Here is a 17,484-nt window from a genome sequence, read left to right on the forward strand (position 1 = left end):
CAAAAGTAAAATATTATTTAGAAAAATGGATTAGTCTATTGCCAAAATAACCAAACATAGAGAACTAATGAATCACTAATAGAAACAGATGTAAACCTTGACAATGAAGAAGAAAACAAAATGTCATATTATAACCAAAAGTACTATCCTGTTTTCATTTTTTTCAGTTTATTCTTAATACTCTTAGTAGGTAATTTAATGTAGGCTCAAGCCTTTCAACAATAGTATATCTATTTCCTTAAAATGTGATTTATGATAGCATGACTATTAGTAAGATATTTAAAATAAAATTATTTTTTCATTTTAAATTTCAAATATGATAAATATCAATAGATATATCCTAATTTTAAAAAATACTTGAGGTCCTTAGTAATTTTTGAGTAAGGAAATTTGAGAACTAGAAAGATTAAAAAATACTGCTCTAATCATGATTGATTTGGTTTTTCAGCATTGGGGAATTTACCACTTTATGATTACCTTGAATCTTAAACTCTTCAGTGGTTAGAGAATTCTTCATCTTTTGAGTCTATTGACATAGATGTGCCAGATACTTACATTTCCAGACTCCATTGCAGCTAGGGAGGAAGCACTTACCTTAGGTTCTATCAAACCTGTATACGTATAATTGAGACTTTCAATCTGAGGCTGGTACCAGAAGCAACACTATAATGAAAGGTAAAGTGGGAGGGTGATCAGGTACTGTGTGTAACAATTCCAGTAGCACCTACTGTGTTCACTACTGGTGTTATTTACTGCACAAGATGCAGTGCTGAGTCCTATAATTCACCTTAATAATCCAAAGACATGACTTTGAATACTGCTCCTTGTTGTGTTCTGTCTCTGGTTTGCTGGACTGGTTCTAATTCTATGAGAATACAATAAACATTAAGTATATTCCATTTTAGTTTCAATTGTTCAGAGATATATAATTGTTTTGAAATAATAACCCTGATTGAAGCTACCAAAAATTAGTCTCATAACTTCTGTAATTATATATCTTGACCTCTTTTAAATCCAGTGTTTCTGAAATACACAAAGAACCCTTGGTAAAAAAAAAGGAAAAGAGAAAGCAAAATAAACTTACCATTTGCTTTACTACCCTAGAAAACAACTGCATATAAATGAAAACAATTGGTCTTTTGAAAGTTGGGGGATAGGGAATGTTGGCCTCCGACTATAGTTATAAACTTTTACCTACATTTTGGACTTGTGATCCAAGTTTCAACCAGCACAGAGTAAGATTTTCTTTGTGTTACTTTCCAGTTATGCAATTTCTATAAAATGGGCAAGAGGCTCTGAAGAGAATGACTGATGACGCTATGCCATGTGCTTAGTTCATTATAAATCATTTCAAGTACCTCCAGTCATTCTGAGCCAGTCAAAACATAAATGTTCTAATGCATCTGAGAGTATCTTGTTTTATAGAGTGCTTAAGAAAGGCATGAAAGCACACTAGATTTCAAATTATCCAGAAAGGATTTTGGAACTGGTTCCTATTAGGTTACTTCTTGTTATTATTTAATGTTATGTATAAAGTATAAATTTTCTATTTGAGCTGCAAGGTCTTTGAATGGTTTTTTCCCTCAGCAATTTTGCAGACAAATTATAAACATTTCTATTTTAGCCATCTTCTTCTTAGACTTCAAAGGCAAAAAGTATGCAGACAAGTGAGATCCTTCAGATCTTCCTATTTCATGATAATTCTTAGTATTGATGGCTTCAAATATTTTACTAGAATAAAACATCTTTAACAGTTTTACAAGATCAAGGATTTTATGAAGTGGCATCTCAAAATAGTTTAAGGAAGCTGCTTTTTCCCTTTCGTGATCTTTGATTGTCCAGGTTTAAGCTTAGAGGTTCCTGGATTTGGATTCTGGAATTTCCATATTTAACTTCTCAGAGCAAAGGGGTGTTTATAAGATAATTGCACAGAAAAACATAAACCAGCAAACTCCAACCTTAAGAATAGGTTAAGAAAAAAATAGGTATATATAATGAACAATGATAACCTATTTCTGGCAAGTCTAAATAAGGGGTACATCTTTCAAAATATGATTTTTTTAGCATTTTGCAGATGATTATCTTTGGTTTATTTAGTAAAAATGAGAAGACCTACATCATGTCTTTATTTCTTCCTGTCTCTCACCCAGGGTGTCTTTTTGTCTACTTGCTCGGAACAGGAAATTGCAGAACTAAAGATCTGATCAGTTCTCAGTACTTCAAGTGAGCCTTGCTCAGTTTTACCAAGAGCAATAGTACATTTACTTTTGCCCAAACAAATTACTCAATTTATCAGAATGAGCTAGTTTGATATACTTTTAAATTATCTTTCTCCCAGTGCTTGAGTTCTTTTCACTATTAAGCCTTGTTGAGAAGGTGATTTTTCAAAATAAAAATAGGCAGTACCTTAGAGATATGTTCCATTACTCACTGACCTAGAAAAATCCCCTTCTAGAAACTCACTCCTGATTAGGTCGACAAAGCTTCTGGGCCATCCATGCAGCTTTTTGTAGCACAGGATATATTAACAGCACTTGAAATCTCTATAAACATTTTGATCTAATACTGAGCTCTTTTCACATGCAATATTTTATCTGAGACTCAGCAATCTGGAGTTCACACTAAACAAGACTAGAATTCATATCTTATCACAAATGAGAAAATTTGAGAGTGACATTTCCTACTGAGCCCAAGGCTCATTGTAGAACTGGAGATTATACAGACTTCTTAGCTTACCAAGAAGTTACCCTAGAGTCATCTATCCAGGAATCAAAATTATCTGACTTGTTTGGGTTCATCTCCCACTTTCAACTCTTTTTATGAAATCTTATTGGGGACCATATAGTAGAGCAACCATGGACATGGGGGAGAAGGCAGATGTAATTTGTTTGGAGGATCAAAGGTCAGGCTGAGCCTCAGAGCAACGAATGCCCAGGAGTCCTGATACCACTCCAAACTCAGTATTCACAATGCACTGGAGCTCTGTAAATACTGAGCTGAACTTTCAGCTATGAAATTTTTCTAAAATTGGCAAGAGGCTCTGAAGGATAGGCTGGGCCATGCTAACTCCTTGTAGCTGCCTGAATTTCTGGAGGCAGGTTTGGATGGGGAAATAGGAAAAGCACAAATTATTTACTATCTAAAGTGGTAAGATTTAGCATGAAAGTAAGAGTTCAAATCTGATTTCTAAGATTCAAGGAAGATATTTAAAAGTATATCTGTTCTTGGGGCTGGAGGGATAGCACAGCGGGTAGGGTGTTTGCCTTGCACGCGACTGACCCGGGTTCGATTCCCAGCATCCCATATGGTCCCCCGAGCACCTCCAGGAGTAATTCCTGAGTGCAAAGCCAGGAGTAACCCCTGAGCATCGCCAGGTGTGACCTAAAAAGCAAAAAAAAAAAAAAGTATATCTGTTCTTAAAAACAAACATTTCTATAGTGAGATTGTCACTGTCACTGTCATCCCGTTGCTCATTGATTTGTTCGAGCGGGCACCAGTGACGTCTCCATTGTGACTTGTTGTTATTGTTTTTGGCATATCAAATACGCCATGGGTAGCTTGCCAGGTTCTGCCATGTGGGCGAGATACTCTTGGCAGCTTGCCAGGCTCTCTGAGAGGGGCAGAGGAGTCGAACACGGGTTGGCTGCATGCAAGGCAAACGCACAACCCGCTGTGCTATGGCTCCAGCTCTATAGTGAGATTACATGAGATTAAAGTGTGTGTTGTTTTTTTTGTAATTAAATAAAAGGATACTTTTTCATGCAATGTTGGTATTATTTCATTTAAGTCTTGAAGCACATCCTTGGAGGTAATCATTATTATTACTCCTGTTTCACTGAGAGAAAACTCAAGCTCAAAGAACTTGGATGACCTATTAGAGGTCATTTCTGCATGCAGCTAGAAATGGAGGCAGAATTTGACTCAGACCCTCCCTCTCCTGAAAAATAAAAAGGTAAACAGCCATCCTTTTTGGTATACTACACTATCTCCTAAATGGTAAGCTCTTCTGTACTCACTTTTTGTTTTCCTTTATGTCTGATCTTCATAATTCGTTTTACAATGGATTTTCTACAATTATTGTGATGATAGTGATGACTCTGAGAGTGATACAGTGATTGTGAAAAGCTACTTATCTGAAGGTCTAATTTTAAAAGAACAGGAAGTGTGCAAAAAAACTTTTCAGAGAAACAGAATAGATGTCCTAAGTGAGAAGTTTCTCTTTGGCGATGATTATGGCTTTAATGTATACTCTGTAATTATTCTAGATGTTATAAGACTTCAATAATAGGATACTGTGGAAGCTTTCCCTCTGATGTCTCAATGATTAGCTGCTCTTCCACTTTAGTTTTCACGTTAAATGTTACACCCTCTGAGAGGCGTTCCCTGGCCTTCACTGCTCTTGTTCCTTATAACACTTTATCAGAGTTATGGATTTGTTTACTGCCTGTCTTCCCCATAAGATTACAAGCGACCTCAAACAGGAACCATAACTGCTTCATTTGGTCATATTTCCCTAGCACATATTTAATGCCTAACATAAAGTAGCAATTCAATAAGTGTGGGTCAGATGAATGAAGATATTGATGGAGGGATAAGGATAGTCAAGGGAATCATTCCCAGAGGAATTTACAAAGGGATTTTGAAAATATGGTGATTTGAACATTTGCTGGATGTCATGTTGACTTACTTTCTGAGCTAGAGTAAGTCAATCACCCTTTTCCTACAACAAGGCCTTTGATATGGTCTTCCCAAAGCCAATCTAGAGGAATTGTGAAGTTAGTCTTCCTTGACAGAAGGGGAAAGTCAACTAAGTGCATATCGAGCAATGTCCTATGAACTCATCTAATGTAAAACATACTGTACAAGAAGGAATCATTTGTTTTACAAATTAAAATAAGGAGACTCATTGATGAAGTTACCCAAAGTCATGAAACAAATAATTGTCAGAATTAACAATCTAGATGTCATATTTCAAATAACTTGCTTACAAAGTTTTTATTAAATTTTTCTCTTTAAATTTTTCTTTCACTTTAATTTTTCTTTACCTTTTTTCTTTAACTTTTTCACTTACATTTTTTCACTTTAATTTTTCTTTCACTTTTATTTTTTCTTTTCACCTATAACTTAAATATAAGAATTGCTCATGTATGAAGTGAATAGCTTGGATAAGATCTAAATATATATACATATATATAATTATTATTTCATCCCGTTAAAAAAATAGGATGTTTTAGCACAGCAGAGGAAACACTACACTTTCCTTTAATCATTAAGTCAAGGCTACTATTTTGACTATGATGGTTCTTAATGCCTATTTTTTTAAATGTTACATATATGGACATTTACAATATATTTCTTTGATGTTGGTTGTGCTTCATTTGCCAGATTTGCCCATGATGCAGCAATTGATTCTTTTTCATCAATTACAATCCAATGAGTTAATATAATCACCGTCCAACCTACATTTGACAGGCATTTGCTTGATTTCTAAGTGTTATTAATAATATACTACGAACATTTCTGAATACATTTTTGGTGGAGGTATGCATACATTTCAGTTGTTTGGCTTTTGTCATTAAATGTATTTACACTCTTGTCAGCAATGCAGAGAATTTTCATTGCTCCATATGCTTGCCAATTTTTGTTCTCATCAGATCTTTTAATTTTAATCATTCTGATGTCACAATTTTATAAACTTGATACCTTATCAAGTGGATCAGAAGCTTTCAGGAAGTAAGGACACCCAGTCTCAGTCTAAAGAAAATGAGACTTTCATCTCTGCACATACAGTTGGTGAAGTGGAGTTGCCTTAAAAGATACTGTCACTGTCACTGTCATCCCGTTGTTCATCGATTTATTCGAGCAAGCACCAGTAACGTCTCTCAATGTGAGACTTATTGTTACTGTTTTTGGCATATCCAATACGCCACTGGTAGCTTGCCAGGCTCTTCGAGAGGGGTGGAGGAATCAAACACGTGAAAGGCGAACGCCCTACCGCTGTGCTATCTCTCCAGCCTTAAAAGATACAGTAAATTTTATTGCCTGGCTCATTAAAGATTGAGACAAATGGGTCTATTAAGAGAGAAATGTGTCAGAGCAAAGGGTAGGATATCTCCTTTGGTCAGAGTCAGTTATCTCCTACAGAGAGATGAATTTGGCCTCCTTGAAGCCAGTCTATGTTTAAAGCACAAGAGCCAGCTACTTTCAGGTAAAAAAAGGCCCTCACTTATGTAGGTTAGACATCAGACAACTGCCACTACCATGTCACTGTATTTTAAGCACTATTTGCCATAGTTATTCATGTTTGTAGAATGCTATATTTGGGATCATTGGGTTTAATAACAATCAAATCTGATTATTAACAAATCTGTAGCACTGTAGCACTGTCGTCCCATTGTTCATAGATTTGCTCGATTGGGCACCAGTAACGTCTCTATTATGAGACATGTTACTGTTTTTGGCATATCAAATACGTCACGGGTAGCTTGCCAAGCTTTGCCTTGCAGGCAGGATACTTTCGGTAGCTTGCCGGGCTCTCCGAGAGGGACAGAGGAATCAAACCCGGGTCAGCCGAGTGCAAGGCAAATGCACTACCCACTGTGCTATAGCTCCAGTCCATTAACAAATCATTTTATTTAAATGATAGCTCTTTATTATGAAATTATCCTGCATTTGATTATTAAAATTTATCCCATGTTATATTGTCAAGATAGTAGTGGATGATAATAACTAATTGTTATTAGTCAAGGTACCTTCTGTTAACTTGTAAACTTCTTAACTTCATGAGTCTTTCCCCTGCCCTTACCAAATACTTTCGCTTTGATTATGTATGGTGTTGAATGTCATTGTCATCTGACACCTAGGTGGGAAAGCCATTACTTTAAAACATCATCCTCTAAAACATGGGCAATTCATCCTTTTGTTTAAGTATAGTCCTCAAATTCTCACCAACTTCCTTAACTTTTTGTGTGGCAAGAATATCTGATTAAAAAAAAAACGAACAAAATCACTGTTAAAAAAAAAAAAAGAAAAATGGGGCTGGAGCAATAGCACAGTGGGTAAGGCATTTGCCTTACATGCGGTGGATCCGGATTCGATTCCCAGCATCCCACATGATCCACTGAGCACCACCAGGCATAATTCCTGAGTGCAAAGCCAGTAGTAACCCCTGTGCATCGTCGGGTGTGACCCTAAAAGAAAAAAAAATGATGAGTTTATGATACTGTGCATTACTAACTACAGTCAATAGTTATTCAGACTTCCTTAGTATTTACCTAATGTTTATTCATTTTTCATATCAGAATTCTATCTAGGCGGGATACCACATTACATTTTATCACTGTATCTATTTAAGTTCCTCTTGATTATGACTATTTCTAAGACTTTTCTTATTTTCGGTGGTCTTAGACTTTGAAATCATCTGTTTAATAAAATTTTCCTTAGTTGGAATTTATGATCATCCGTCATAGCTGAATTCGGGTGGATTTTATAAGGAAAATTGCAGAAGTACCATTTTTTAATTATGCTATCCACATAACTTATAGTCACTGATATTTACTTGGATCACCTGAGGTAGTGATGGTCAAATTTTTTTAAAATTTTACTGTAAACTTACTTTTCTCACATCTTCCCTCTGAAAGAAAGTTACTTTTCAGTTACTTCCTTAATGAACCCACATCAAAGGGTAGGGAATCTACATAAATTATTTGGAATTCTTTTTTTCAAATTTAATTGATTTTTATTTATTTTGCTTTTTGGGTCACACCCGGCGATGCTCAGGGCTTACTCCTGGCTCATGGACTCCGGAATTACTCCTGGAAGTGCTCGGGGGACCATATGGGATGCTGGTAATTGAATCCAGGTTGATTGCATGCAAGGCAAACGCCTACCCGATGTGCTATCGCTCCAGCCCCTCTTTGGAATTCTTAGGGAAATAGCTATCTCTTTATTATTTAGTTTTGAATTAGTATGGGATTTATAGATTTTTAAACCATACTTTGTGCTAAGATTCAATATCACTTTCTTTTATTACTCAAATTTTCCAGATTTGGCCACTTGAGCCCTTTCATTTGGATTATATCCCTTTGATAGCACCCTTTTGGGAGAACTGTAGCACTGTAGCACCGTCCTCCTATTGTTCATCAATTTGCTCAAGCAGGCACCAGTAATGTCTCCATTGTGAGACCTGTTCTCTTTTAAAAATCTTGTTAAAAATAACTTACTAACACTTTACGATACTCAAGACTCATCTCATGCTTTTCCTAGCGTTAGTTACTTTTTGAAATAAGATTTTGTTTTCCCTGAGGACCTTAAACTTGGAACAGGTCAAATCCAGCTAGGAAATAGTTTCCTTCACCCGAACTGTGTGGCACATTAGAAAGAAACTGTACATACACTCTGGCCACAAAACTATTGGCATTCCTACTTGGTTCTGAGATTCAGACAACCTATTATCTTCATACCTCTGTGAACATTGTTATGAGTGATATAACAGACAGGATAATTGTAGACTAGAGAAAACAAACCCAAACATTTTAACTTCACATCTTAAGTGATACACAAGGAAAAGTCTCTGATGATCTGTATTTTGAGTTTCAAATCAAGAACTGTTCATTCCAGGGTGTTCAAAGCAACATGGTAAAATCAAACTGGCATTCTGTATCAAATTTCTTCACTACTTGGGTATCAAAACCAAAGGGGGAAATATTTAATTAAAGTTTTAATTAAAAGTAAATGAAGCATTACCAATAATGTCATACAGGAAGGTCTGGCTCAAAGTGACACTTCCATATTTGGAGGGTTATCTATCTCTACTGGTGATTTGTGCATAAGTGTCATTGATAGGGTTTTCTTATTGAAGTACAGAGATCAAGTATGCTTACTTTGTAGTGAAGGAAAACCACGTTTGATCCCCAGCACCACATATGGTCCCCTGAGCACTGACAGGGGTCATGGTTTAGCAGAGAGACAGGAATAGTTCTTAAGCACCAACAAATGTGGCCCCAAACACCTGTCCCCCCACAGAGAAAAACAAAACCAGAAATTGTTTCAATTCCTTGATAAAGATTAAAGTCTTTCTGGTTTAAAAATTAATATATTTAGAAATACTTTATAAGAGCAATTAGCAGAATGGAGGCAATTATACATGTTTTAACATTCATTGCTTCCACATTTCATTCAAACAATGAGGACAGTAAATGTATCAAAATAAGAGAGAGCTGCAGTCAATAGTTAGAGGGCACATGGCATGACATTCAGAGAAATAAGTGCCATGGAGACAGTTGCTTGCTTTGTGCTTTCAGTAATATCAAGCCTTAGTTGAGTACAGGGGAGGAGTCTTATTTGACTGCTCTCACATAATGCACAAAATGAATTTCGTTTGACATTAAAATGTTTAATAGATATATCATTTTATGACATCTTCTTTTCTTTTTTGCGGGTCACACCCAGAGATGCTCAGGGGTTACTCCTGGCTCTTCACTCGGGAATTACTCCTGGCGGTGCTTGGGGGACCTTATGGGATGCTGGAGATCGAACCTGGATTGGCTGCATGCAAGGCAAATGCTCTACCCGCTGGACTATTGCTCTGGCCCCCAGTTTTATGATATCTTGACAGGAGATGTCTTAATTTATATGAACTAATAGGAGTTAGTTTCAGAAAGACACTGGCAGTCCTGGATAATTTTCAAGTAATGTCGTGGCTATCTTTCCTCATGGGATATATTTTTTTTATCTCTTTTCCTCATTGCTTCCAATTGTTTGCCCTGACAGATATTGTTAATTCATTAATGATAACCATCAAAATATAAAGATATAATTGATCAAACAAAGGGTTTAAATTTGGTGTACATGCTAGGCAAATGCATCCTAAAAACATATCTGCTTTTGATTAATCCAATATTAAAATATCACATAATTAAAAAAATTTGGGGGTTTCTCTCAGTAAATCAGAAGATCTTTTAATACATGACTTGAATTTGGGTGGGGGATAAGTAAGTGATGATCAGGAGACCTAGGGACTCCACCTGTGAGTCTCATTCAACCAAGCCAAGGGTTCAATGCAAGAACCCGGGACCCTGCAGTGCCAGGGATACCCAGGCCACCCCACAGTGCTGGGGCCCTCCAAGGCTCATCGGGTGGTGTTCAGGGGCCTCCAGGGCTGTGTGGCTGGTGATGCTGGTAGACTATGTAGTACCAGCAATCAAACCAAACCCTTGTGGTTATCTCCAGGCTCCTTTTTTTTTTTTGGTAGCTAGAAACTGTCAGAGCAAAATATTACAATACTTTGTTTAAAAAAAGCTCCATCATTCTCCTGTTGCTTATACTCACCCGATTTTACATCTTAAAGTCTACATGGGTCCTGTGGGTTTGAGAACATGTGTTGATTTTGTTCATTTTGGGATCATACCTGGTGGAGCATGAAGGTTACTCCTGGCTCTATGCTCAAAGGTAAATTTTGGCAGTGCTCAGGGACCAGATGAAGAGCTGGGGATAGAACTGAAGACAGCTGCATGGAAGGCAAGCACCCTACCCACTGTACTATCACTCTGGTCCTGAGAATATGTATCCCTTTGATTGGACAAGTGTGGGTGGCTGTAGAGGGGTCATGAACATGTGTTTAGAAGCAAGTGTTCAACCAAGAAGGCATATCAAAGTCTTCTACAGGAATTCAGATTGACTCGTGTTAATTCATCTAACATTAATACTTTAACATTGTTAATTCAGCATTAATTACTTTTAGCATAGCAAAAATTTTCTCCTAAAGGTAAACAACATTCATAATTTTAAACTCTACCAAGAGAACTTACTGTATCTACAAAGTTGCACAATAACCCTGAGACCTTTATTCTTACTTCTGTCTTCATTTTTCTTAAGGTTTTTTCCCTTCCAAAATGTATTACAGAAAGTCAAAAATCTATTTTTTTAAAGAAGATTTATTTTTGGATTAAATGATTTCATGATGCAACATGGTTTTAAACAAAAATAGAGATCAGTATGAAAATAAAACAAATTGTACACATTAAAATATCTTTCCCTCAAAGCATTTCAGAATCATAAAAAAATACAACATGAAAGTCAGGGGTTCAGGTAAGGATAAGAATACAGACTTTCCAGAAAAGAAACAACTAGTCTACTCTGAAACAACTTTTTCAGAGTCCAGGATCCATTTAATACCACCCATTAATCAATTCTGGGATGTCAACAATCTGCGTTATTTGCTTTTTTAAAAAAATGATAAAATTTAAATAGAAGGTGAAATGAGAGCATTATCATCTTAATACCAAGAGCAAATACCTTCCATTGTTATTATCTATCAAATGTCACATTTAATAAAAATGAGTCTTAAGTCAACTCATTAAAACAGAAATATACCTATTTACTATTATATCTGATAAAGAAGACAAAATGAAGTTGGTGAAAAGAAATGGAAAGTTTTTTAAAAAGAACACATCTGTGCTCTACTGAAATCTTAGAAATAAATATTTTTTATAGAGGCTTAATATTAAAAAGTAAGCATTATTATAAAATTAGATTAACACTTTCAGTAAGAGGCAAGAGAGATGCACGTATATTTTATTCATTTATTTTGGAATGCCTGCATCCCTATTATAAAAACATGTAATCTTATGCACTTTCCAACATATTAACAGACCCAAATTTACTTGTGGTATCATATAGAGAAAAATAGGTTAAGTAGGTTGTATTTAGAGCATTAGGGTCCAAAAAAGAACATTTAGTTCTCTATGTTTCCTGGTTAATCCTTCCAAGGCATATCTTGAACATTATCCATCTTGAACATTATCCATTATATATTTTACAGAAGGTGACAATAACCAGAAGTTTACTGATGGTTCCTTACCTGCATCAGTAATAGCTGATTCAGTTTGAATCATACAACATACCTATTAACATTCCTCAGGGTTGTAATATCTTAAAAGAAAATTGGATAGAAAGATATCACCTGCCCAAGGCCACTAGTCGTAAAAATCCCATATATAAATTCCGTTTTCCTGTGTACTCCAGAAACCAAACATACAGGGCATTCTATTCTAATGAATTTTGATCATGAAATAAACTACTTTTCAGATGAAATCTAAGCAGATAACATTTTTAAATCTTGACTTAACTTCTTGAATTGGAAACACTGATTATGTTTCTGTTTGCAATTCAGTAACCTAACTCTTAGCTGTTGCTTTCTTGATTCACAGGGAACATTAGAAACCAGGAAAATGTCTCAAAAGATATTGTAGTGATAAAGAAGTCAGCTAAAATAATTACGCATAATGTAAGTCAAGCACCACCCTTTCTTTTATTTTATATACAAAGTTAAAAATAAAGACAGTAATTTGAAAGTTAAGAAAAAACAACATAGCTTAATTCTAAATTGTTGAATCTCCCAATTAAGCTATGGTCAGCTTTAATACTTTTAGGCTAAATTATTTCTGCAATACAGAAAATGTTGTCATACTACTGAAATTATAAGATGAGGGCATTTTTTTTTTTTTAACCAGGGAGATGATCAAGCAGTTGTTGTTCATTAGGCAGCAAGCAGTGCATTCTCATCTCAAAGTCAGAAACAAAATTCAAGTTTCTATTTGTAACCTTACTAGCAAGGCTTAAGATGATCCATCCACCTTGGTTTTAACTTTTTCTCTACCACAGTCTTAAGCAAGCATCCCTTTACTCCTGACCCAAATTGCCATGATGAGGGTAGTATGTACACACACTCAATAGTTTTTGTGCTAGCTCCTTGGAATGGTTACTTGACTGTTGATCAATAATTTGCATTCAGTTTCTGGGTGTGACAACCTCTGAGCTCCTCTTTTGGTTTCCAGAACTCATCTAAGGAGCAGAGTTTGGCATTAGGCCACAGCCCAGAAAGTTTCAATGCATCAGATGTTTCTTTGCTTCTATGTTTGCCAAGCAAATCAATCTGGAAAACTATTGAACTAAGAAGGTAGTAGAGATTTGGCAAAATTCGAGTCTAAATGAAAGTAATATCCTTATCTCCTAAAACTCAAATTTTATGTTAGCATAGTATGTAACTGCCTAAGTATGTTTCCACTCATCATCAAATGAAAGAAAGGGGTCTAAAAGTCATGTTTTGGAGATTAGGCACCTATTCATTTGTATATTTTAACCATACTTGTTACAGCCATCATTTAATGATAACATAGCCTAATTTTACCTGCCTTAGGAAATTCCTGAATCAGGTTAAATTAGAAAATGCTTTGTTAGAAGGGGCCAGTTCATATACACAATCTATGCAGAAAAAAAATTGGGTAAATATAATGAGGACAAGACAATTAAAGAGAAACTACAGTGTTTTTTTGTTTTATATCACTGGAGCTTGGCTATGAGGAGTTTCCAGATGCATCCTTATTAAAAGCTTAAAAAGATAAGCCTTCTAATTGGAGGTCCTTTTGATTATCTTGGTTCTATATGACAGAGAAGATGAAATTTGTATATTATCTAAATCCCTCAAAAGCAATTAAATTTTTCAGTTTTTAATTTCTCACAATATAGTGAAATACAAATTTATATCTATGGGGAGGTTCCCTATTAATATACATTTTTATTCATGGCCTTTCCAGGCAGTGTCACATTTTAAGCATATCTCTTTGAAAAATTGAGGGTCTGGGTACAAAAAAAGCATCTTGCAAAATTCACTGAAAATGGAATGTGCTAATAGAAATATTAGTCTCCACATTTCTCAAATAAAACAGTATGGTAACTATAAAAGTACTAAAACTAATTACTAAAAGCCTGCCTCAACCAGATAAGGTTTGATATCTTCTACTGCACAAAGTATGTGAGGATCAAAAGATATGACATACTCAAAAGCACTTTGAAATTCCCAAGCACCATACATTCTGCCATTTTGTTTATCATTTGAATGTACTTTTATTACTTCTGATTGTTATGAAGGGGGAAAAGGACTGATTACATATACAACATATGCTTGTGACCACACTTCAGAAGATCAAGATTCTTTCAGTTTGTTTTGGAAAAAAAAAAAGATCCTTTTGGCCACAATGTTGGGTTGGGCTTAAGGACTAGTATTTCTTACAGTGGAAACAGAAGGGACATTTTAAGGTAGATGTGGGGAAATTCGAGAAAATACTAGACTTACTTCTGGCAAGTTTTTGATCATTTGAAAATCCTTGTGTCTCTCCTTCACAGTTTGGTTCCCTACCCCTACCCCTTAAATTCTCCTGTGCATTGCCAATGCACACTAGGCTCAACACTTGAGCAGTGAGGAGACACTAATACAAGCCATTAGTTAACAACATAAAGAACATTTAGGCAACTATGTTTTGATTTGCGCTGTCTGCCACATGGTCTTCATTGGTTCTCTAAATGAAGATGGTATAAGATCTCTTCTCATGGTGCTTTAGAACACGGTGAACATTAGGGGGAAAAAATCTTTCTAAACGTTATGTGTCTATTACTTTAAGTTGTAAGCTTTTCTTGGGGGTAGATATTTTATCCTGTGGCTGACACAGAGTAAATGCCAGTAGTATGTGTCTCTCACCTTAGAGATGTTCCACATACATGTATGACGGATGGTGATTCATAGTACAAGAAGTATCACTTAGGAATTTCTTAAAGAAAAAAGATCATAAAGTCAAGTTATCTAGGTTCACAATAGAGAAAAATATTTATGGGTTTGTAGAATTTATTAAAGTCTAATTTATTATGTGCAAATATAATTTGATATTTTATATAGTTATTACTTGGACTTTGTTTCTCTATTAATAATAGATTAGTTATTATGATGTTCTGATATGCTAAGTATATCTTTGATTATTTTCAATTTTATTTATAGCAGCAACAAAACAATTATAATTATTTTGGGAGGTACTTAATCAAAAAATATATTTGCTGGAAATAAAGAGATACATTTTATTTAAAATATTTTATGAAATAATGTAAAATACAAAAACAATTCTCACAAGTAAAACTGAAAACTGACATGATCTATGAGTGTAGTTTTGAATGTGACCTTTTCTATATTTAGAACTCTGAGGATACAGTTCTAAAACATCTTTAATACCATCAAAAGGATATGTTTCAAAGTATGTTTTACTTCTTTTTTGTAATGAAAAATACAAATTAAAATAATTTGCAAAATTAAATATATACCTATATTCATCATCAGTAAATACAAAGCAACATTTCTGATTAAAATATTTTTTTCTCTTCCCTTTTCTTCTTGACACAGATGAGTCTTTGTTTTTTTAATTCCAGATTTCTGTGACCTTTTATTCTCCATAATCTTTTTCCTCACTGTAATATCTGTGAGTGGTATATTTCTCGAGGGTCCCAATAGTAAACATAATTTAGCCAACAGGGGAGCAATCAGTTCTTACAACCACCTCTGAAAACCATGCAGATGCCTCTACACAATGCAAGATTGCAAACATCCCATAATATGAATTCCATATATATAATATGGCTACTTAAAAACATAATTTTTAAAGAAACATTTGGGCAATACCTGCAAAACCATAGGTCAATTCAATGTTTTTATTATCCATGGTTTAACTTCTCACCACCGAGTGTCTGATTAGTGGTCATGGCCATAAGTCAAGAAATAAACAACAAGGTGGAATAACCCCAGAGCAAGAGAAATGAAGGACATCCTCGGGTAAAATGAAGCAGAAATAACATTAGTGATGTCATGCAGTTTGTGAGATACCATAGAAAAGTTGTTTCATTGTATTGATAAGAAAATTATGTACCAGTGAAAATGTAGGCTTAGAAATATAGTAGTGAGAGTTTCAATTTGTGATGTCTTCGCTGATGAGAGAAAATGGAATTTTTATTACTAAAAAGAGCTGATCCTCTTCGGTGTTGCTGATGGCTCCCTAACTGAGTGGAGAGTTTGATGATGCTGTACAAATAAAAAGCCATGGGGGAAATACGAAATATCTGTATTAAATGCCATCCTGTAAAGTATTTGATGGATGGAAGAGAGTCTAATGCATTTTAAATAAATGCATATCATACTATCACATAGAGTGAGTCTTAAAAAATTATTACTTAGATGCACAGTCCTTGAGTGGTAGGCATGGCACTGTGAAGGAAGTTTGATTTAGAAGCTATTTTCTACTTGTCAAGTGATGGAGTTGCTGTACGTCATATTGTAATGTTCCTTCAACTTTGGTACATTCAGTGCAAAATATTTGGGGGATTTTTTGTACCTTTATAAAAATAAAAGGCCCTTTTTTTCCCTTGAGAGTGCTTAAGAGGATACATAGTAGCATGATGCCCAAGTAAGCATGAGACATGAAAATGGACCAGATGATACATACGATATGATATGTTCTTATATACATCTTAAAGAACATAAATATAATGAACCTATAAAAAATAAACAAAAATCACTGTGTACTTTTTCCTGATATGCTGTGATTAATTGCTATTTTTTTTAAAAAAATTGTTACCATGCATTATAAAGCATAAAATCTGTCATTAGTAATTCAGTGTATAACAGTTTTTCTTCAGCCATAATTACACACAAACCACTTGCATATACATTGTCACAGACCATCTTATTGCAAATCTTTAAAGTTACCTCATATAGACTTGGTTTCATTTTCTCTCATGTCCCATGAAAGCTGAAACCTATGATGCACACCATGCAGGCACTCATAAGCAAGAAAATGAATATTCTCTTATAACTTAGGGAGGGCTTAAATGAATGTACTTTCAGGAAATATATTTGCTTTTATTATATTATTTCACTTGCACTAATTTGTAGGTGGGGCCAAGTGCTGCCAGTTTAGCTTGAACCATATTCAAAGGTAAGTTTTGATCCTGAGTCTCTAAAAGTTACCATGGAGCTGATCATTTGTAGGTTCATCTTTGCCTTGGATCATAACAAATGGGAAAAGTTTGGCAGTCAAGAACTGTTGATTGAAAGATGGTTGGGTTATTCCCTGAGCATCAAGCTCACCCAAATCCTTTCAAGAGGACTCATCATCACTCTCTAGTCCCCAAATGTGACAGAGCCTGTGTTCCTGGAAAATAACGGCACTCAGCTTTCCTCTCATGGAAACGTGCTCTTGAAATTTCCAATGTTCAGTCATTCTTCAAGAGAGCAGCTTCTGAAATTTCCTGTGCATGACTTGCTGGGCATTGTTCTTCCAGATCACTCAAGTCCAAAGGTACTGGTCTCTTCAACGGCTGTCAAGAGTTTTTCATAAAGCATGGAGAAGGATGGGTATGGGGGAAGATCCAAACGGTTGAAACACGTATGAGCTCTGCAGACAGAAGATGCAGTACATAAAATTAGCTTTGGATGAAATGAGATTGGTGAACATGTGTGCATTCTCACCTTTCATATTAAAATGGAAAATTATTGTCAATCTTTACAATCCTATTGTAAAAATTTCAAAAACATTTGACTTCAAAAATTTAGAACCAGGGCCAGAGTGATAATACAGCAGGTAGGGCATTTACCTTGCACACAGCTGA

General features: G+C 35.2%; 1 protein-coding gene across 6 annotated transcripts in view; it reads right to left on the minus strand.

Annotated features, from left to right (window-relative positions):
• Positions 1 to 10,916: 10,916 nt before the first annotated feature.
• HECW2 (HECT, C2 and WW domain containing E3 ubiquitin protein ligase 2) overlaps positions 10,917 to 17,484 on the minus strand; it is a 396,920-nt gene continuing 390,352 nt past the window's right edge. For all 6 annotated transcript variants that reach the window (XM_055120479.1, XM_055120478.1, XM_055120481.1 and 3 more), the window contains one exon: positions 10,917 to 17,270. In XM_055120479.1, coding sequence (XP_054976454.1) covers positions 17,159 to 17,270 — 112 coding nt within the window. In that variant the 3' untranslated portion in view covers positions 10,917 to 17,158. The remainder of the gene's footprint in view (positions 17,271 to 17,484) is intronic.

This window comes from Sorex araneus, chromosome X (assembly GCF_027595985.1).
Source record: "Sorex araneus isolate mSorAra2 chromosome X, mSorAra2.pri, whole genome shotgun sequence".
In the NCBI taxonomy this organism is placed as follows: Eukaryota; Metazoa; Chordata; class Mammalia; order Eulipotyphla; family Soricidae; genus Sorex; species Sorex araneus.